Genomic DNA, 22650 nt, shown 5'->3' on the forward strand with positions numbered 1-22650 from the left:
AGCAATGATTTAGCACAATCCAATAGTATCAGTGTCTTGATATGTAAAAGGAAAAGACTGAGTTAGGCTACGTTCACATTTGCGTTGTGCGCCGCAGCGTCGGCGCCGCAACGCACAACGCAAACAAAAACGCATGTACAACGCTGCGTTTTGCGCCGCATGCGTCCTTTTTTTCATTGATTTTGGACGCAGCAAAAATGCAACTTGCTGCGTCCTCTGCGCCCGGACGCAGGCGCCGCAGGGACGCATGCGGCGCAAAACGCAAGTGCAACGCATGTCCATGCGCCCCCATGTTAAATATAGGGGCGCATGACGCATGCGGCGACGCTGCGGCGCAGACCGCAAATGTGAACGTAGACTTAAACTTGTGACTAGAGACAGGTAATCTTATTTAAAGGGATTATCCACCTTGACCAAAAAGGGTCACTATTGGCTTTTAGGATTACTGCCTCCAATAGGTGGTACTAAAGTTTCTGTCTTCTTCTCTGAAGAAGATATTTGCATATTTAAATTCCCAGAGGAGCAGTGCACGTCTTACAAGTCTCCTTAGGCTATGTGCCCACGTTGCGGATTTGACGCTGCGCATCTGCAGCTGTTTTCCATGCGTTGTACAGTACCATGTAAACCTATGGAAAACCAAATCCGCAGTGCATATGGTGTGGAAAATACGTGGAAATGCTGCATTGTATTTTCCGCATGTCAATTCTTTGTGCGGATTCCGCAGCGGTTTACACCTGCTCCTCAATAGGAATCTGCAACTGGAATATGCACAAAAATCGCGGGTAATCCGCAGTGCGCTTTACCTGCAGATTGTGCAAAAACAGTGCGGAAAAATTCACACCAATCCACAACATGTGCACATAGCCTTACGCTGGCTTGGTGCTCTGCACATGGAGAAACATTACCCCTCGCGCCCCAATTTAAAGCCCGTATATCTGACTCAAAGCGAACACCATTTCACAGCCTGCATGAGGTGAAAATATGTCTCTAGTGTCCAATTCCTGGTGGCAGAAGCTATAACCCACGGTATTTCCCCAATGGCACCGACAAGAAATGCTTCTCATACAGCAGAAGTGTTGACTCGCAGCGATTAGGCCAAGGCTTGGGCTTCTGTAATCCTCTGCTATCAGATCACCACAGGGGAATGATGAACGTAGCCCAAACATCTGCTGCTGAATTCTCCAGCCCAATTCACATTAGGAGACGCTCCGATAGCATGTACAGCTGTTTTCTTGATGGGATGGTCTTTTTGTTAAAGGGTCCTGTGACTATAGCGGCTGTCACTGGGACCTCTACCCTATAGGCAGCTGACAAGTGATGAATTCCATTGCAGCGTCATAAGGAACAGATTTTTTTTATATATATATATATATATATCTGTTTCCCTCAATGGATAATAGACGGTGGTCTTGACATGTAGTTTTTCTTGTAGGTCCCAAACAAGGTAAGGTTATAAAAATCATTAGCAAGAGAATTAACCACATAACACAGGAGGTAGAAGTTAACATCACACTTTTAATTGAAATCTAAGTCATATAATGGTAACAAATGAGATGGTGGTGAACGTGGAATTGTCTGACTCTGCGTCCGTCTATATTTTCCGGACCCTACCCTAGTATACAATGACAGTCGGGACCATGACATGTGAACGGATGCAGCAGTGACCGCACACCTCTGCAGAGTCTATTGTGCCGGATGAGGAGCACTCGGATTTGTGGCTGTCTGTATGGCAGGGAATTCTATTACATAAGCTATATCCATCTTTAGACTGACTGATCACCCTCAACTTTTTCTATCAGATGCCACAGATTTTACAGCTGTGTGTCCCATAGACAGGATGCCCTAAACAGCAAGCAATATCCCTCAGGATTGACAGCGGATTATTATGCAACGTCTGAGACCAATCTTACATTGCTCCAAAGCATTGGAAATTTAAAAAAATAAATACATTTTTCAAAGCCATTTGGAATCTCAACAAAAATCAGATTTAAAAAAAACAACCATTTTGCGCTTACTGCTCCTGTGCAGACTGACTTGTTTTGTCTCTATGGTAAGACAACAAAACCTTGTGTGGTCTGATCATTGAGCCGTGTTTCTTCACCCCCTGCCTCCCAATTCTAACCATCCGTCAGCTGTCAGTCACCATGCGGACACATCAGTCTGCACCAAAGATGAATACACGATCATAGGACTTTATGGTTCTTCTTTAAATCACTCTCCGCTGTATTAATCAGATTCTGTCTGTAAGGGGTCAATATAGTTGACATTTTGGATAGTAAGAATTTTCTCTTTCTGATAACCAAGGCCACCCATTTGCGCTCTCTGGCGCATTCCTCCCTCAAACTACCTAGATGCTCTAATCGCAGCATCGTAGGGGGTTAAGTAGTTGGGATCAGCACGGCAGGAAGAGGTCATCTATATATCACAGTTACAGATTGAGCTAGTCGCTTCCTGCAGGCCTTGGTCCAGGTCAGGAGCTGCAATATATTCATTAGCTTTTCGGTTCCCCAGGGTGGCGTATAATTCAATGGCCTGGAGGGACATCATCTGTGAGGGGCACAGGTAACGACGTGCCAGCCTGGCGAATCATAAGCCAATCTGCAAGAAACTTCACACAGCTTCTGTCCAGGGGCAGAGAGCACTGACCTGGACCAGGGGTTGAGCCAAGCGATCTGCTCATCTCTAATCGCAGCCAAAACCAGCCATCCACTGCATCCATTTTTAGCAATACCCTGCAAGTGGGTTAAGTAATTGCTGTTTATGCATATCCCTAATAGTCAAACAAGGTTTTAAAGGAGTCATTGACTGCTTGCCAAACGCAGATGCTGCTGCTGCTTCCATGATAAAAGAACCAGGGTGACTACACGTCTACATGGTGTACTATACCTCTGATCCTACGTCACCTCCTAACAGCTCACATGCTATATAGGAGAACACACAAACCCGGCCATTAATGTGGAGCACAATCACTAGACTGTGCTGACAGATCGGAGCTCTGTCCCATCATGGCTGCACACAGAAGCCCCTCTATCCTCATCCGAGGGCACACAGAAGCCCCTCTATCCTCATCCGAGGGCACACAGAAGCCCCTCTATCCTCATCCGAGGGCACACAGAAGCCCCTCTATCCTCATTCTAGGGCACACAAGCCCCTCTATCCTCATCCTAGGGCACACAGAAGCCCCTCTATCCTCATCCGAGGGCACACAGAAGCCCCTCTATCCTCATCCGTGGGCACACAGAAGCCCCTCTATCCTCATCCGAGGGCACACAGAAGCCCCTCTATCCTCATCCGAGGGCAATGCAGAAACCTAAAGTTAAGACGCACTTGCAAAATCCTAGGTTGTGCTGCTCTGTAGACACTAGTGGACTCACGCAGGAGCATAAACCGGAGGGACGTTAGCTGACATGCAATCAGTAGTTTTGCTCTTTTGAATAATGTCTACACCAGTCTGAACTTAGACTGTGAGAAATGGGATGTGCTGTGGAGAAAAAAAAAAAAAGCTATCAAATTTGGACTTTTTACCAAAGCTGTAGTGGAAAAAAACAACAATACAGTGAATCCTATCATCATATATAAAAATGTAAGGTTTGGGGTTAAGCTGTCCTTTAACTACTTATTTGTTGCATCTCGCAGGAGCCAGTAGGAAGGAACTTCAGCATTGGATTATCTGACTCTGCGGCGCGAGGTCGGTCTGGAGGTCGATGACGTTTCGTCGGTAGAGCGCGTTTTCTCCTCTTCGGCTTCCTTCTGGTCGAGAAATATTTCTTGATCCAGCAGAAAGCTGGCATCTTCCTCCCTTGTATCGATGACTGCATCAAAGACGGATAGCGAGTCTTCGGTGTCGCCACACTTGCCATGTACGGCACCACGCACACTTGCTTTAACGCCACCATCTTGCAGCAGCGGGACCGAGCCTTCGTCTGTCTTATCCGCAGGTGTCACCTCGCCCAGATTTCCACTTTCATCCTCTTGGACGGACAGCTTGTCTTGTAATGCCACGCAGCTCTTTTTCTCTGCTTTGGATCTCTGGAAACAAAGCGGTGCATGAATTAGGAAGGTATTAACATGGGGAGAATACAAACTAGACTTGCAGGAAAGACACAGAAAAATATCCACACAAAGTAGATTCATTTAGATTCCCCAATGCACAGTTTTCTATTTGCTTGGCCGAGCCAAAACAGATCCTTAATAGGCAGGTGGACAATGTTAAAGTACCCCATAATGGTGTGTCTGGCATGGTCACCCAAAGAAACTACAGGTGGTCTGTATGAACAGACCACCAGCACTTACTCTAAAAGAAAGATCCTCTTTTAGGCACTTTTTAAATCCACGCGTCATTCTCCACCCCTTTAGTCTTACACTGGTCAAAAAGGACAGCGTATATTGCCCAAAGTGTTCCCTTAAAGGGGCAGTCTCCTCTTGTATAGTAGCAGAATGCTCACGGTTTGTGGTCCAAACATCACTGTACTATGCTACAAGCAGAGGTTTCAGAGCAAGCGCTTACAAGCCCTTTATAAAAAAAAAGCTCCAATCTCTTCATAGTATACCATTATTTCTGCAGAGTCTCAGGGATCACCGCTTACATTTATGGCAATTTTCAGGTCAGGACTCCTCATCTCAGCAGATAGCTTTGCATAGGTACATTCTCTGGCAGTACTCATGGGAAAGTAAAATGAGGCTCTGTTCCCAGATGGTCACATTAAATCTTAAGAAACAGTTCTATTTTAGCTCCATGAAAGCAATACAGAGCTTGGCATAATCCAATGGATCCCATTACAAATGATACAGGCCCATCATGTGACAGATCCGGCACATCACTGTAGCTTTAATTATATATGGAAGTCTAATGCTGCCCTCACACGTCCGTGTATCACAGTCCTGGATTCACCAAGTGGCCACGGGTCTCACGATCCGAGCGGCTCATAAGCAAATATGAGACGGTCAAGGTCAGGAGACCACGGTCGGTCCATGCATCACGACACATGGAAGTGTGAATCCATCCTAAACCGGTAATAGAAGACTAAAAAGATTACTAATCTGTACAGTTATCAGCTGCTAGTCCTATGTGCAATGGAGGGAGTATTTTGTGTTCCCAGCATGCTCCGACGACTGTGTAAAAGCGATTAATTCAGGAGGCAGATGTAGAGCTCTGTACGGTGGACGAGACGTAGGAAAGATGATCAGAAAAGCCATGTGATGACATACAACACAGCGATCTAGAACAACAGCTAAGGACACTCGATAGGGTGTTCATGTGACAGCAAAGACAAGAGAGCGGGCGTAACAAAACGACAGAAGGCAGGCCATGCAACAGGAGAAGGGTCTAACCTGGACGTTCTGAAAATGCACCAGGGACTTGCAGTGTGTGAGCCGAGCAGCAGAGTCACTAGGATAGAATTTGTGACACAGCCTGCAGAGATGACCCGTGACGGGGACCATATAATCCAGGCCTGTTAAACGGGAGGGCAAATCACAGAATGGATATCAAAAGGGGGAAACACAAATAGAGAACAGTGCAGAGAGCATGATGGAGGGAGCAGGGGTATGACAAGATGGATGAATGGTGTTGTCACAGACAACAAACAATGCACAGAATTAAGAGCAAAGTAGTAGAAGAAAGATACAGTGAGAAACAAGAGAAGACGGTAGGAGGACGTTGTCTGGAAGCATAGGGAAAGAAGCCATGTGTATAATGGAGCGCTTCCCTGGATAACGCTCGCTCTGACCCTCCGATCCCGGGGACACCTGCACTCAGGAAAAGGTCTGATACTCACCATAGGCCGTGTCTGCTTTGTATTCTTCTTCATAATCGCAAACATTATCCTCTTGCTTTTCCTGTAAAAGAACAGCTTGCTCAGCTATGCGCGTCTTCAAATTGGTTAATAGCAACACAAAAAGAAACGTTTCAACGACCATATTTAGCCAAACCCCAATAGGTCACAGGACATCAGAGGGGATTCATGCCCCCATAGTTTACATGACCAGAAACTCATTTGATGTAATAGTAATAGGAGTTTGTATGTTCTCCCCGTGTTTGCGTGGGTTTCCTCCGGGCACTCCGGTTTCCTCCCACATTCCAAAGACATACTGATAGGGAATCTAGATTGTGAGCCCCATCGGGGACAGCGATGATAATGTGTGCAAACTGTAAAGAGCTGCGGAATATGTTAGTGCTCTATAACTATAAAGATTATTATTATTATTATTAGTGGAGGGTTTGCCCAGAATTACATTAGTATGTGGCACAACTTAATTTTTTAACCTCAGGGGTAGAGTTTTACATGGAGAAATAGTCCAGAATTATTATTGCCATCCATTGTCAGAATACTGAATGCTAGTCTAGTAAAGGGGACGGCTACTTGTACCTGCAGCACCGACAGCTAATCTTCCCAACCCCTCAGCTTAAGCTGCTGCCAGATACCCCTGGCATTGGCTGATCACCCTCAATAACAAGGAAATAAAAAAATAGGCACGTTCAGATTCAAAAAGTCGGGTCTTTCTTTATCCCTGACATCTGCAGTCAGGGGAAAGTTAGGACTCCCTTCCCTTACATAAAATGGTCATTCATCCAGTTCATCTATTTTGTATGGGCTTCTTGAATGACGCTAAATCTACAGAAATGGCTCCCTCTCTCCTGTTTAGATACTACAACGCCCATCATGCCAAAACAGGTGCAAGCGGAGAGTTTAATAGGTTGGAAACTAGACAAACCAAATATCGACAGTAAGGAATAAGGTTGTGCTGGCGAGTCCCACACAAGGACATTTCTGTTAAAGAGGAGATTTCCATTCTTTTTACCAATAGACATTCTGTGTCCTCAGAAATGTCATCAATGCTGATGCCCTCTTCATCATCATCACCATCATCCTCATCCTCCTCAAAACAACCTACGGCGTCCACTGTGATCAGTTCCTCAGAGTCTTCTGGACTCCATGTTTCATTTTCACGAAGCTTCACATGTAAAAGACCACAGTAAGGAATTAGGAAACCAATAACCATATAATGTAGGAAAAAAATGCTGTGCACATGGCAGTACGTGCATTTTACCTCTTGAGACTTCTGCTTGTGCTCAGGAGACTTCATGTGCTCCACAAACTTGCGAGGAGTCTTGAAGTGGCGACTGCAGACCGTGCAGAATGGTCTCAAGGAGCGTTTAGCCATCTAAAAGCAGAGAAATCCTGTTCAATATGGATCGCTGTACCAATATACAGTATGAATGACAGCATCATTCAGATCACACAATCTTTCCCAGGTCCATTAGTGGTGCTGCACAAGGGTTGGTCGACCACGACAACGTAGCTGCATCATTTTCATGGCTGTCAAAACAGCCCCCGTACCACTTTTCTTTAGGCCGTGTTAGGACAGAAAAACATCTTACAGACCCTATTCTAGGAGCCAGAATGAAGAACAGCTACATATCAGTAGATACCACTAAGGTGGTCCCAATCCATCCATGTATTTCATAATACAGTCCCCCTATGTTGGCCCCTGCTGATGAAAAATATGGCCAGAGGCTCCTTTCCCCAGTGATCAGCAAATCTGTGGCCGTCTCCATGAAGGAGACCCCTTATATCAGTACATTCAGCAATACTGTGTGTTTGAGACATCTGTGCCGTAACCCAGCAGTCCTCCATGTTCTAAATGGACCCGTTAGGAGCATTCAGACCCCTTTGGACCTTCGTTCTAGTGACTGATGTTCACTGTGCGATAACCCCACAAACCTACATACATACCTTGTGTTCCTGCGTCCGGCGATGTTTGATGAGGTCACAGCTGAAGTGAACCTGGCAGACATTGCACCACCTCATCTGCTTCTTACTGGAAGAGAAAAGATAATGTTTATTTTTAATGGAAACAGACTATCGCATTGCTCTGCACTCATTGTGTCTTGGATGATATCGCAGTCGTCTCTATAATCATTACTGTTACCACTAATGACAAATTTTAAGCCATGAAAGATAAGAGTTGGGATAAATAGGGCAGATTTTTACGGATTCCATCATGTACAATAGACAAACATTACTGAAGGTTTCGTCCCACACAGACAACACTTTCCCTAATCGCCATTCGGTCACTGTAAAGCGGATTCAATCTGTACTTCTTTTTCAATCCTTGATTCCATTCCCTTGTAATCACTTTTCTAATTTTTTTATGTCAAATAAGCCACATGTGTGAGGGGCTAGCCCCGTACCTACAGGGCTCTGGGCTCTCTCCTATCACTCCTCTGAGAGATCTGCCTGCAAAACTGGAGATCTCATGCAGGCACCGTCATTCCCTGGGTGACACATGTAGAGATCGGTGGTTCGACTCTCAAAATGTCAACAGGACTTGACCGGAGACCTGGAAGAGCAAGGCCAAGCCCCCTTCACTTGCAGCCCACCTGACACAGATTAGATCAGTTGGGAAGTATTAAGAATGCTGACAGGTTCCCTTTAAGAGACTTTCTAATTATTAGGTTAGGGCCAGACAAAACTCTGCCCACTTCTGGCCAATTGCTGGATGATTGCATTTCACAGCGACCATTGGCCAGCTGTGGGTAGGCAGAACATCAGATGCTACACCATCTGGCCCTACCGCTAGGTGATCGCCAAAGTAGGTCCAGCTGAAATCCTCAGTAATCAGAAGCCATCACTGTGGAAATCTGGAGGGCAAATATGTTATTGTGGCTCTCCGAACTAAGACCACAGGATCCAGCAATCCCCCAAGAAACTGCAGTGCACACGGTTTTGCAGAAATAATTTGCAACCATTGCCCCCACCACTGATTACGGTCTGGGCCGTGGGCAGCAGGCAGACAGTGTGGGTCCTATCCCAAAAGACAGGGTACAACCCACCACACACTGCTGGGATGCAAGGTTTTCCACAGAGATCTGATCAGTATCATGTAAAACTGGCAGAATAACCCAGCGCCACTTACCCATCTCTGCTCCCCATGTCGCCCTGACCATCCTTTGCAGTGGGCAGTAGTGTGACCAGGCAGGCGTTGCTGACATGCTGGATCTCCTGGATCTTTTTATGATGTTGTGCAGTCACCAGATGAGACTGGAAATTCTGAAACGGGTATAAGTTTACCAGTGGAACACTAGTGGCCAGGACATGACTGCCGTGTCACATTATCAGGATGAGCTTGTACCTGCAGGCTGTGGTAGTTTGTTTTGCAAATATAACAGCAGAACCTCGGTCCGCTGAGCGTCGAGCTGTCAGCTGTACGGCCCTTCTCGGCACATGCCGGCTGCAGAGCTGTGGTGCGACTCTCACTGCGTACCTGGATGGTCACTTTCAAAGCACGGCCACCACTTATACCCTGGTCAGGAGGAAATTGCAACTTAACATCAGACATGAAAGACGCACGTGACACCTTCAATTACCCGCTGCACCAACCTTTGCAGACTGTGACTGCACACTGCGCTCCTCAGCAACATCATCTGCATCCGCTGCTGCCTCTGTAACAAGACAACCCCAATGTGGATCTGTCAGAGACAAATCACACAAACATGGGAACCAGTAGCCCGGTAGAAATCCCCCCATGACGTGCAGATTGTGTAGCGTTACCTTCTTCAGCGAAGCCCGCCTCATCTGTACCAGTCTCAGAGCTGTCAGGAGAACAGACACACCGTGATCAGCCCTCATATTATAGACAATTATACATTGTATAAATGCAGAATCACACGTTTTATGAAGGATGGCCATTGTTCTGCAGAATCTGCACTTACAGTGAATACACGTCTATTCCATGATCAGAACTGGTCTCCATCTCTGGATGTCTACTGTACACTACTGGAATCTGGCTCTGTACAACCCTCCCATAGTCTGTGGCCATGTTCAGCCACCAAGTGCTTTCAATTCTGCAACATCGTGCCATCCAGAAATCGGTGGACGCATCCGAGAAATACGGAATCACAGAGATAGGAATATGCTATAAACATGTCCCACTGATTATCAGCACCAGGGCAATCTTTAGAGGGTGGCAAAGCCAAAAGCTTTGCGTGGACAGTGAACTAATATGTACAAGATACTGCAGAGACCAGGGCACAATAGATATGCACACATATACCAGAACCACGGAGGAGACGAGACAGGGAGGAGGGTGCTGTTACATCAGGTTGTCAGCTTCTTTGGCATTACCTCCTTGCTCTCTTGGCTGCAGGTTCAAGTGTGTCGGTATTGCTGCCTTCAGTTAGATTTTCATTGTCTGCAGTCACAAGCCAAAAGAAGAACGTTAGCCCCCCAACAGAAGTAATGTACAGTCACGGCTTCTCAGCCTAAAAGGACCAATAACGCCAAGTCCTCCGTACAATAATTGGGGTTCTAAGGATTTGTCTAAAAGTTTATTATGATGAGCACAAACTGTATAAGGTTCTGCACTAATGATAGCTGCAGGGAGTACTGTGTGTGCATAGCCCTTAGGCCAAGTATGAGCACAGTCTCATTTCAATTAACTTTAAAAAAAAACAAAAAAAAAAACTGTTATATACCTTTAAAGCAGGAGCAGAATTGTGTTAAATGAGTGATAGGATCCAACTAGATCAGGCCCTATTGTTGGGCATGTGCGTTAGAAAAGCTCCAGATACCTTGTATATACTGAAGATATCCATAGCCCCATTCAGGCAAGGTATGCCAAGAAGTGTTCATTTGGCATATGCCGAGCTGGTACACATCCTCCTTGTATGGTAACGAGCATAAACTATTACATATTAAGGTTATACAGCAACACCGGGTTTAGACGGTTGTATATGGACCCCAATGCCAGAACCGACTGCAGGTCTCCTGACCTAATTTGCCACAAAGGCATGTATGAGGCTGCATATAAGGGTCAGGAGACCCGAGGTCAGTCCAGGCATTGTGGTTCGTATGGATACCATGAAACACAATAGTCTAAACCCATGCTAAGTATACTTCGTCTCCTGAGCAGGGCACATCTGTAGTACCAGGGACGATGCTGTGGTGGGTAAACCATAGGGACCCCCATAGACAGCCTGACCAAATGTTACCAACCCTTAGTTTGCTATAACTCATGGAGAACAAGTTGGATGTCTTGGAAATTCTTAGATCTCAGAAGTACAACCTCTCCACTAGATCTGCATGAAATGACTCCCAGGATCCATGAACACACCAGTCTCTTTCTCAGAGGCGGCCAGTATTGTGCCTACTCACTGACCCGAGTTCAGACTATCATCTGCTTCTGACGCAGTTGGTGGGAGTTCCACGTTGCCCCTCTCAGTGTTTGGATCACTGGAGTATTTGCCTGGCGCAGCTGAGCTATGATCACCATCCCTCTTGGCATCAGTATTCTTGTAGTGATCCTACAATAAGAACAATTTGAATTTGTATATTTGTACATGATAGAATATAAATGTTATGGTTTAATAGGGTCAAATTCATCTGTTTGACAGAACGTATGGGCAGTCATCTCACGTCAAACTTATTCTTCCAAACAGGTCCGACGTTTGTGTGTGAAGTCATTCTATAACACGGCTTTGTTTTTCTGCTACATTGTGCCAAATCCCATCAGTACACCGAATTACAAAATTCTGGCTACCTGCAGCCACCACTAGGGGGTGCTTACTGTGCATGGTCTTATTGCAAAGTTTAAAGGGACTGCCCACACTGACGACTTCCCCATAAGATAGGTAAGCAATATGGTATCCAACACCCGGCACTCCCAGAAATCAACTGAAAGCAGCTCTGGCAGTGGCTGGATGTAATCACATGGTACGGAGCTGTTCTGCAGTACCCAGCAGAGGCCACTACACACTGAATGCATCTACACTCTGCACCATGTGTTTACATCTGGCCACAGCCGATCGGTGAGGATGTCTCACACCCTGGATCTAATTAACCTCATCCTATAGCTATGTCATCAATGCATCTGCTGGTATAGAAAATGTTCAGCACAGCCTCAAAAGGTGGGGGAGGTGCATAGATATAGGTTCCCAAACCTTAATAGGTGGAATATTAACAACTAGCACACTCCAATGGATGTGATGCAAAAGGGGTTTGTTTAATATACATACAGTAGTCACAAACGTTTCGGTCTGTAATGGACCTTCATCAGTGTGCTACAGAAAAAAATAATATAAATGTGCATAAACAATTAAATAAAAACAGAAAATAAATAACAAAAGTATATACATCAAAGAGAAAAGGTCATGAATGATATTGAGAAGACAACCGTCTAGTACTACCAACAACACCTATACGCTCAACAGACGTATACAGGAGTATATATAGACATAAGTAGGTTCATAAAAATGGGTGCATAAAGAGGGGTCTTAAGGACCACGATCGCTGTGGGAGGCAAGGTGTACGGGGATGGGACGGTTGTCTTCTCAATATCATTCATGACCTTTTCTCTTTGATGTATATACTTTTGTTATTTATTTTCTGTTTTTATTTATTTGTTTATGCACATTTATATAATTTTTTTCTGTAGCACACTGATGAAGGTCCATTACAGACCAAAACGTTTGTGACTACTGTATGTATATTAAACCCCTTTTGCATCACATCCATTGGAGTGTGCTAGTTGTTAATATTCCATCAATGCATCTGCTGGCATCCAAAATCTTGTATTTTAACACTACATAAAGAATTTAGGTTCAGGTAGTCTAACACACTATACCCATTGTCACGGATCCCACCGTGCTGCCACCAATTTGTCACGTACCTGCCCTCAGCACGTGACTTGGGGTTGCTTCTGCAAGGGTTAATCTATCTCCCCTCTCTCAGTCCAGCATTTAACCTCTGTCCTATGCTGTAATGGGAGCATAAATCACATACCGACCCAGGCCACACACCCGCTCATACACTTTGCCACCACTCACCGAACACACGGGCGATGAGTCTCAGAAATATTACTACCACTGCCAATCATAAGGCTCACACAGTTTAAGGCTATGGATTCTTTAGAACATACAAGGTTCAACTTGTTAAAGTTTTATGCTTTAATACAAAAAGGTACAGTGCTTACAATAAAGACAATAAAGAAAAAGGTATAAAAATATGGTAATAAATACACAAATATGCAAAACAGTTATAAAAATCAACAGGAGAAAACTTACAGAAATAGCTAACTTTGTAGTCTGCTTTCTGCTCCCTGAGGGGGGAATGGATGGACTGGATCACATCAGCTTGGCTGCCCTCAATCTGTGAACAACTTTGTACGCGTACAAGCCTAATTTATAGAGTTACTTTGGAGGTCAAATTTCTAGACCAGCCTCTCAGATTAATATTATAATTGCTTGTTTTTGATTGGACTACGGCCGCTCCCCCAATGAATATATTATTTTCCTCTGAACACTCTTTGCCTAAAGGTTCTCAGAGATAGATAGTCTCAGGCTGTAATTGACATCTCTCTTCAAAAGAGCTAGAAGGTGTGAAAAGTTTCCCCTTCTTCCTGGTTCCCAGCCAGACCCCCTGGCGAGATTGGAGACAGTAGACTGCCTTCTCAAGATACATATGTTGTGACCTTTGTGAGACCTGCAGTCTCCAGACAGATGTTAAACTACTGCTGGTTACACATATAAACCTATACATATTTCACTACACCTCCCTCCTTATGAACGTGCATGGGGGTTGATTTACAGGTCAGCTCCCGAGTACGTATATGGTTCCGCCCCACCTTGGCGAGATAGGCCATCAGCATTGCCATGATCAACTCCCTACTTGTGCTGAATTGTGAAATCATATTGCTGAAGTATCAAACTCCATCTAAGCAATTTCCCGTTGTCCCCAACTACTCTGTTGAGCCAACTCAATTGGTTATGATCTGTTACCACGGTGAAGTTGCGCCCATAGAGGTATGGTTGCAGCTTCTGCAGAGCCCAGACAATTGCCAAACATTCCTTCTCAATGGTGGCATAAGCCACTTCTCGGGTCAGGGGTATCTGCCAATATCCCCTACTTAGGTCCATGATGGTGCGGTACGATGCTTTAGCTAGCTGCTCTAACAGCTCGTCGATCCTCGGCATGGGGTAGACCTCACATGTAGTCAGTACATTTAATTTCCTGTAGTCTACACAGAACCGGGTAGTACAGTCCTTTTTTGGGACAAGAACCACAGGCGAGGCCCAGGCACTCTGGGATTTTTGTATTACCTTGAGGTTCAGCATCTCATCTACCTGTTCCCTCATGTGTGCCGTCACTTCTACTGACACCCGGTATGCAGACTGCCGTACTGGGGGGTTAGTACCAGTGTCCACATGGTGAGCTGCTAAGCGTGTCCTCCCAGGCTTCCCTGTGAAGACTTCGGTGAACACGCTGAGCACCCCCATCAGCTCAGTCCTCTGACTGTGGGACAGCTCAGGGTTAAACTCTGCTGACTCCAGGAACTCTATGTACTGAGTCCCAGCCCCCACATCTAGTAACAGATCAGCCTCCCCCTCTTCAGGCATGCTACAGACAGGTAAGACACAGGTCTCCCTGTCATGATGAGCCTTCAGCATATTCACATGAAATACTTTCTGACGCTTTGTATGCTCATCTAGTGTCACCACATAATTAACATCATTTAGCCGTTTGTGTACAGTGTATGGTCCCTCCCATGTGGCCTGTAATTTATTCTGTAACATAGGGACCAACACCCAAACCTTCTGCCCCTCCTCATAGGCCCTCAAGTCTGGCATTACGGTCGTACCAGACCTTCTGGTTGATTTGGGCCTTGGTCACATTCTCATAGGCCAGGTTGCTCAGTTTTTGCATTCTTTCTCTGAGCTGCAGTACATATTCGACCACTGAGACTCCAGTAGTTCTGGGGTCGTCCTCCCAACAGTCCTTAATCAAATCAAGTGACCCCCTGACCCTCCTCCCATAAACCAGTTCAAAGGAGGAGAATCCTGTAGACGCCTGGAGTACCTCTCTGTAGGCAAACAGCAGATGGGAGAGGTACCGCTCCCAGTCTCTCCCTTCAGTCTCCACCAGCATTTTGAGCATTTGCTTTAATGTTTCGTTAAAACGCTCGCAGAGTCCGTTGGTTTGGGGATGATAGGCACCAGCCACAAAATGCTGTACTTGTATTCTTTCACAGAGGCTTTTTCATCAGATCGGACATGAACTGGGTTCCCTGATCGGTTAACATTTCCCTGGGGAAACCCACACGAGAGAACAGTCAGTAAAGCATCGGCCACTTTGTCTGCTCGGATGGAGGACAGTGCCACAGCTTCCGGGTATCCTGTAGCATAGTCCACCACTGTTCGGATGTACTTTTTGCCAGAACTGCTAGGCATTGCAAGTGGCCCTATGAAATCCACAGCCACTCGCTGGAAAGGCTCATCGATCACAGGCAGTGGTATCAATGGAGCTTTCTGTATATTCCCGGACTTTCCAACTCTCTGACAAACTACACATGATCAACAGTAATTGCCAATATCTGTCCCCATCTTGGGCCCATAGAAGTTATGTGTCAGGCGAGCTTTAGTCTTTTGTATTCCAAGGTGTCCGGCCAGAGGAATTTCATGAGCAATTCTCAATAATAGTTCCCTAAATGGATAAGGAACAACCAGCCGCTTTTCACAGCCCCAAGGTTCTGTAGTATCTGTAGGGAGTGTCTCTTTATACAGTCTGCCCTTGTCCGACTATGCTCTCTCTTTGTCAGAAGCAGCAGGGGGCTGGCGTGCAAGACATCTGAGCCCCTCCATACTGACATCTGTCCTGGAAGCTCTGACTGTCAGCCTGAAGGCCCTGGCCTAGTGTTACTGCCAGGCCCTGGTTGTAGGTTCCGGAACTTTCTCCGATACACTTCTGGGCTTAGGTTGTATTTCCTGATCAGGGCCTCTTTTATGGCCTCATAGTTCCCATCTAGGTCTGGTGGGAGGCCAGCAAAAACTTCCAGGGCTTTGCCTCTCAACCCTGGGGTTAGATACTGCGCCCACTGCTCACGGGGTAGATGGTATTGCCTGCAGGTTTTTTCAAACCCCCGAAGGAAAGTATCCAAGTCCGTATCCTGCTCCATCACAGGGAAGTTTTCCACACGTGGTCTCCTTGGATTTATGTCCTGGGAGGTGGTTAGCTGAGGACTGATACCCCTCTCTGTTTGAGCCATCCGAAGCTGGAAAGCTCTCTCCCCCCGGCGTTCTGCAGCCTGTCGGTACTGTAGAATAAGCTGCATGCGCAGATTGGGATCAATTGTTCCCAGCCGTTGTAAGTCCATTTGTAAAGTACAGTCCATAGGCTCCTCAGCACTGGCACTTCCATCAAGCATCTCCGGTGCAAGAGCTGGCATTGCTGGATCTCTCTGAGATGAACTCTCTCCTTGCCCAGACGTTCCAGTAATTTGCTCTATGTCCTGCTCGACCAAGGCACGTATCATCAGTTCCTTGGATTTGCCGGCCGTCTCTATTCCCCTCTGCTTACAGAGGTCGGTCAGAGCCTCTTTGCTCTGCTTCTTGTACTGGGCTGCCATATTGATGAACAGCCTTTGCCAAATAAAAGATAAAGAAAAACGGGGAAGGGAAACTGTTTGCAAGTATGTCTAAGTAAGCACTGAGTTGAACCTTGTAGAACTAGTAGTCGCCTTGCAAGGATACCAATTCTTTAGTACAGGGAATAATTGCTTAAACCATGCTCTAATAGAAATAATTCTATCCCACCGCTGGCCACCAATTTGTCACGGATCCCACCGCTCTGCCACCAATTTGTCACGTACCCGCTCTCAGCACGCGACTTGGGGTTGCGCCTGCAAGGGTTAATCTATCTCCCCCTCTCTCAGTCCAGCATTCAACCTCTGTGCTATGCTGTAATGGGAGCATAAGTCACACACCGAACCAGGCCACACACCCGCTCATACATGCTGCTACCACTCACCGAATACACGGGCGATGAGTCCCGGAAATATTACTACTACTGTCTACCACTCATACGGATCATACAGTTTAAGGCTATGGATTCTTTAGAACATACAAGGTTCAACTTGTTAAGTTTTATGCTTTAATACAAAAAGGTACAGTGCTTACAATAAAGAAAAAGGTATAAAAATATGGTAATAAAAAGACACACAAATATGCAAAACAGTTATAAAAATAAACAGGAGAAAACTTACAGAAATAGCTAACTTTGTAGTCTGCTTTCTGCTCCCTGAGGGGGGAATGGATGAACTGGATCACATCAGCTTGGCTGCCCACAATCTGTGAACAACTTTGTACACGTACAAGCCTAATTTATAGAGTTATTCTGGAGGTCACATTTCTAGACAAGCCTCTCAGGTTAATATTATAATTGCTTATTTTTGATTGGACCAAGGCCGCTCCCCCAATGAATATATTATTTTCCTCTGAACACTCTTTGCCTAAAGGTTCTCAGAGATAGATAGTGTCAGGCTGTAATTGACATCTCTCTTCAAAAGAGCTAGAAGGTGTGAAATGTTTACCCTTCTTCCTGGTTCCCAGCCAGATCCCCTGGCGAGATTGGAGACAGTAGACAGCCTTCTCAAGATACATATGTTATGACGTTTGAGAGACCTGCAGTCTCCGGACAGATGTTAAACTACTGCTGGTTACACATATAAACCTATACATATTTCACTACACACATATATACCTATACTGGCCATCTAATGTGTACTGTGGTCTGCAGACGCTCTCCCAACAGATTACTTCAAGAGATAAACAAAGGGTGGGAATGTTGTATTTCACCACTTGTTCTTTCTGATGCTGCAGAGAGATAACTCATCGATAACGGTGGCGAGCAAGAAAATACTCCACTCTTCTCTCTGAAAACTTGATTGACTGAACTTGTACGAGTGTGAGGGTGGGTGGCAGGCGTTCGGAATAGCCATCAGATGAACATATGTACTATGCTTTTACTGCAAATCATCATGGACCTGAACGTCACGTAACACAAGTCTACGTGGCTGCAGATAGAAGGTTAGGCTCACCTTGTGATAAACACGCGGCTGCTGAAAAGGCATGTGCGGGAACGTCATGCTCGGAGCCTTCACCGTTACACCCATTGGAGGAATACCCAGGATTGAGTGCCTTGCAGCTGCGGTAAAGAATGGAGGCATCGGCGGCGGTGCCACCATGCTGAGACCACGTAGGTTACCTACAAAACAATTGACAAATCTTCAGATATAATAATTGTTGTATTGCAGGAACTCTCTTATCACAGGCAGGATTGCAATGATAGGTGCTCTGCTTGGAGTGAGACCGGGCATGTACACCACCAACCCACTCTAGACAGGGCTCTACAGTGCCCCATTCCTGGGGGGTCCCCACGGTCAGCAAGTTATCCCCCATCTTACCTCTGGAATCCTCTTAACAGCAGTTCATAATCATGCAAAGAAAATTAAAACCGTATGAAAAAATAAACACCATCCAGGTTTAATGAGCGATTATAATCTAGGCGATGGCTTACACCCTCCTTGTGTTCTCATATGTAGGTCACTGTCCTAATTCTAGGAATACTGAACATGGAGGGGATCGGACCATCACAAATAAAATAACAATAATGCAATCTACATACAGATATGGAAAGAACGGAGAAAGGGCACATGTCATCCCTTAGTAATGGGCATGAATAGGAAGCTTACCTTGCATCTGCTGCATCAGCAGAGCGCGCTGTATCATGGGGTGAGTATTGAGAAGTCTGGCAGGATTGGCAGCCTGCAGGTTCAGCATCTGCTGCGGTTGCTGGTGCTGCACCGGGTTTGGCATTGGCCTGTTCAAAGACTGTATTAGTATGGAGAAGCATTATATGGCAGGCGGTGAATGGCAGCAGGGTATGCTTACCTGGGCGCCGCATGCTGGACGGGCAGCGGATGCTGTGCGCTCTGTGGATGGTGCGCTGGCTGCTGCACCGTGTGCTGCTGCTGCTGCAGTAGGTGCTGGAGCTGAATGAGCTGCTGTAACTGCTGCTGGTTATTAAACATCTTAAAGCAAAGGACCTAAGACAACAGAGAAGAGCTGATCCTTTACGTCAATGGGGAGATCGAAAGTCTTGGAGGTGGGACCCCCTCTGATCTTGAGAAGGAAATGGACACAACCCTGTAGCCTCCTACTCATATACTCCTGCACAGCGGCAACCCGACCACCCAGCTGTAGAATGAATGGCACCAGGCTATGTTGCAGTTCCCCTACATAGATTGGGGGGCGCTGTACAGTGGACACACACTAGCGCTGCAGCCTAGAAATTGGCACCTTAAGATCATTTAGTCTACATTATGGCATCACTTTAAGGTGGGAGAACTCCTTTAGGGAGATGAATAGCTACGTATGGCAACATTACCATTTAGGATTCTGGAAAAGTCACATATTGGACCTTATAAAGTAATGGAGGTCTTTGGGTTCTTAAACTGCTTCCTCAGAGACAGATAACCAAGAAGCTGCCAGTTTTGCCCACAACTTCCGAGAAGTGGTCACTAAGGGAAGCTGCTGCGGTAAATCACTTCTTGGAGGAAAGTGCGGGTAAATTATTCGTTGGGAGTGATGAAATGTACCCACAGACTACTGGGGGCATTAATGACAACTTAATAACGATGCCAAAAAAATCTGATTAATACTGCGGGGGAAGGTAGTGATGCACTTAATGGCGCCCCTAGTCATTCTCTATATAAGGCTTCACATGGAGGGGGCAGAGTACCCCAATATTCACAGAAGTGCCTACTTACTGTCCAGCAACATAGACGCCAATTACTTCACTTCCATGTAAGCCTCCTACCTCTAGTGCAGCAGCCTGGCATGAATTATGAACGTCCAGCTCTTGTTACATGCCAGCCATCAGCTACCGACCTGTCTCCTGTAATATATATTGCCCAATTTACGGCAGAGCAGTGCCAATGCTCATGGGCGACACATGGGGAGAGTATTCTGACATCCCCCGCAATGCCCTTTATCTAATATGTGTGTGCCACCCCTCAATGACCATCTCATGTAACATCCCATAAGAGGTGGATGTGGCAATAGATTACATGAGATGGGCATAGAGGGCGGCACACAAAAACACTACTCACCATGAAAAAATGTAGGTGCCATACAGTGCCCTTCTCTTGTTACATGGCACTTCATCCAACCCTCATGATGTGATATGCTGTGAGATGGGCACGGAGGGTGGCACATACAATATTGACACTCCGTACCCATTCAATGTAGGATTTCAGCAATGCACAACCTCTGTATGTGACGTTACACGAGGCGGGCATTTAGGGTGGCACGTACATGGTGAGAGATGACTGCAGGTGCCACCCCTAGAGGCCATCTCCTTATGTAACCACTGGCATTGCCTGCCACCAGGCTCGGACTGGCCCATAGGGTAACAGGGGAATCTCCCGGTGGGCCCCTGTGCAGATCTGGGCCCCCAATCCCACTGTATGGGCAGTACTTGGCATAATACACTTTGTACAGAAAAAGCAGCATCTCATCATTCATTAATCAAACTACCTAGTTTATTATTATATAGAGATAGAGGTCAATTTGTGAACGAGGGCAGTGTAATATTTGTATGCAGGTGGGCCCTTGGCACCCCAGTCCGACACTGCCTGCCGCCCTCAGTGCCCGTCTGACCTCTCACGCCCCCACCCCCTCATTATGCAGCATGTCGCACGAGGTGGGCACTGAGGGCGGCACACACACGTTGCATGGTGAGGGGTGCCTGCTTGTGCCCCCCTGAATGGCCACCTCTCCTTATGTAAGAATCATGTGCCTTCCTCAGTGCCCACCACACGTAACATGCCACCAATCACATCCAGCCATTATGCCACCTGCATGTGCCACCCTGGATGCCCCCACTGACACGAGCTGCAGAGCGGGCAGTCTCCCTCATCTTACCGGCTAATGCTGAGCGTTAATCCCCGGCAGTGCTCCTCTTCCCCCGGACAGCCGGTCCTCCCCGCAGCCCCAGGCCTCCTCCTCTCCTGCACCACAGCGCAGACAATGGCGCGGACCATACCCCACTGTGCAGCGCGCCCTCTGGCGGCCGGAGGTCGGACGTGCGCAGCTCTGTTCACACTTGTTTATTTGGCATTCTAGCACAAGGACACAAATGGGTTAAAAAGAAATGGAGTCTCATCAATAGAAAGGGTTAATGATGTGGTCCAGGTGGTGCCCCGTCATACACCATAGTCTGTGGCAGTGAGCCCCAAACTACAACTCCCAGCATGCCCTGCCAAGGTTACCAGGTCTCCGTTCTGTTGCATTACTGCGTCTTGTCCCAGCGCCCACTATTCTTCATAAGTCTACAAGGTCTAAAATGTGCTGCTCCATCCTCTATAAAGAGCAGATATTGAGGGGTTAAAAATGCTCTCCCCAGAGACCTACACTCTCCACAGAATGAGGGTCTGTGCACTGGCGGACACAGACAGAAAATGGCCCCTCAGCAAGAACAATATATGGGTTCTTTGCAATCCATTAGCTCTTCATAATGCACAATTCCACCTGTTTTGGAGGTGGAAATGGGCCCCCTTACCTCTTGGGCCCCTGTGCGATTGCACAGGTTGCACCAATGATATGTCTGCCCCTGGGTCTGTGCTCAGCTGCTGTTGTCACTTCTGATTGGAAAATGGACGAGAAATGGCAGCCAGCCCCCATATATTGTCCTCCCAGATGTGGGGACTCAGTGGCTGCCACCCCCCATATACTCTCCTCCCAGATGTGGGGACTCAGTGGCTGCCACCCCCATATACTCTCCTCCCAGATGTGGGGACTCAGTGGCTGCCACCCCCCATATACTCTCCTCCCAGATGTAGGGGTCAGCGGCATTCACCCCCCATATACTCTCCTCCCAGATGTAGGGGTCAGTGGCTGCCACCCCCCATATATTTTCCCAGATGTGGGGGTCAGTGGCTGCCACCCCCCATATACTCTCCTCCCAGATGTGGGGGCTCAGTGGCATCCACCCCCATATATTCTCCTCCCAGCTGTGAGGTCAGTGGCTGCCACCCCCCATATACTCTCCTCCCAGATGTAGGGGTCAGTGGCATTCTCCCCCCATATATTCTCCCAGATGTGGGGGCTCAGCGGCAGCCACCCCCCATATATTCTCCTCCCAGATGTGGGGACCAGCGGCATTCACCCCCCATATATTCTCCTCCCAGATGTGGGGGCCAGCGGCATTCACCCCCCATATATTCTCCTCCCTGATGTGGGGGCCAGCGGCATACACCCACATATATTCTATATTCTCCCAGCTGTGGGGGTCAGTGGCGGGCACCCCCCATATATTCTGCTCCCAGATATGGAAGTCAGAGGCATCCACCCTCCATGTATTCTCCTCGCAGATGCGGGGGTCAGTGGCATCCACCCCCCATGTATTCTCCCAGATGTGGGGACCAGCGGTGGCCACCCCCCATGTATTCTACCAGATATAAGGGCCAGCGGCATCCATTGTGCAAGTATTTTCCCAAATGTGGAGGCCAGTGGCACCCACCCTCCATGTATTTTCCCAGAAGTGGGTGCCATCGGCATCCAAACCCATGTATTCTTAACCCAGATGTGCAGCACCCTCCATGTATTCTCCTTCCAGATGTTGGAGCCAGTGGCAGCCACCCTACATGGACAGGATTCTCCCACCAGATGTGGGGGCTAGTGGCATCCTCTTTCCATGTATTCTCCTCCCAGATGTTGGGGCTGCTGCAGACACCTCCCATGTATTCTCCACTGAGATGTGGGGGCCAGCGGCAGCCACCGTCCATGCCTTCACCTAGATGTGGGGGCCTGCGGAA

At 47.0% G+C, this 22650-nt stretch overlaps 1 protein-coding gene across 4 annotated transcripts; it reads right to left on the reverse strand.

The window, feature by feature from the left end:
- Positions 1–1495: 1495 nt before the first annotated feature.
- Positions 1496–20960, reverse strand: CIZ1 (CDKN1A interacting zinc finger protein 1). Of its 4 annotated transcripts, XM_077284387.1 has the most exons (17): positions 20759–20882; positions 19653–19730; positions 18725–18879; positions 18526–18653; positions 17872–18038; positions 11161–11305; positions 10128–10194; positions 9555–9595; positions 9384–9445; positions 9136–9306; positions 8920–9053; positions 7737–7821; positions 7051–7164; positions 6802–6954; positions 5778–5838; positions 5332–5453; positions 1496–4029 (listed from the first exon to the last, which is right to left on the reverse strand). In XM_077284387.1, the coding sequence occupies exons 3-17, from the start codon at positions 18862–18864 to the stop codon at positions 3667–3669; spliced, it is 1953 nt and encodes a 650-aa protein (XP_077140502.1). In that variant the 5' UTR covers positions 18865–18879; positions 19653–19730; positions 20759–20882; the 3' UTR covers positions 1496–3666. The 4 variants fall into 4 exon arrangements, with proteins under 4 accessions (XP_077140502.1, XP_077140501.1, XP_077140504.1 ...); XM_077284386.1 differs by lacking the exon at positions 19653–19730 and having other exon boundaries at positions 20759–20952; XM_077284389.1 differs by lacking the exon at positions 5332–5453.
- Positions 20961–22650: the final 1690 nt, after the last annotated feature.

The sequence above is a fragment of the Ranitomeya variabilis genome, chromosome 2, assembly GCF_051348905.1.
Source record: "Ranitomeya variabilis isolate aRanVar5 chromosome 2, aRanVar5.hap1, whole genome shotgun sequence".
NCBI lineage: Eukaryota > Metazoa > Chordata > Amphibia > Anura > Dendrobatidae > Ranitomeya > Ranitomeya variabilis.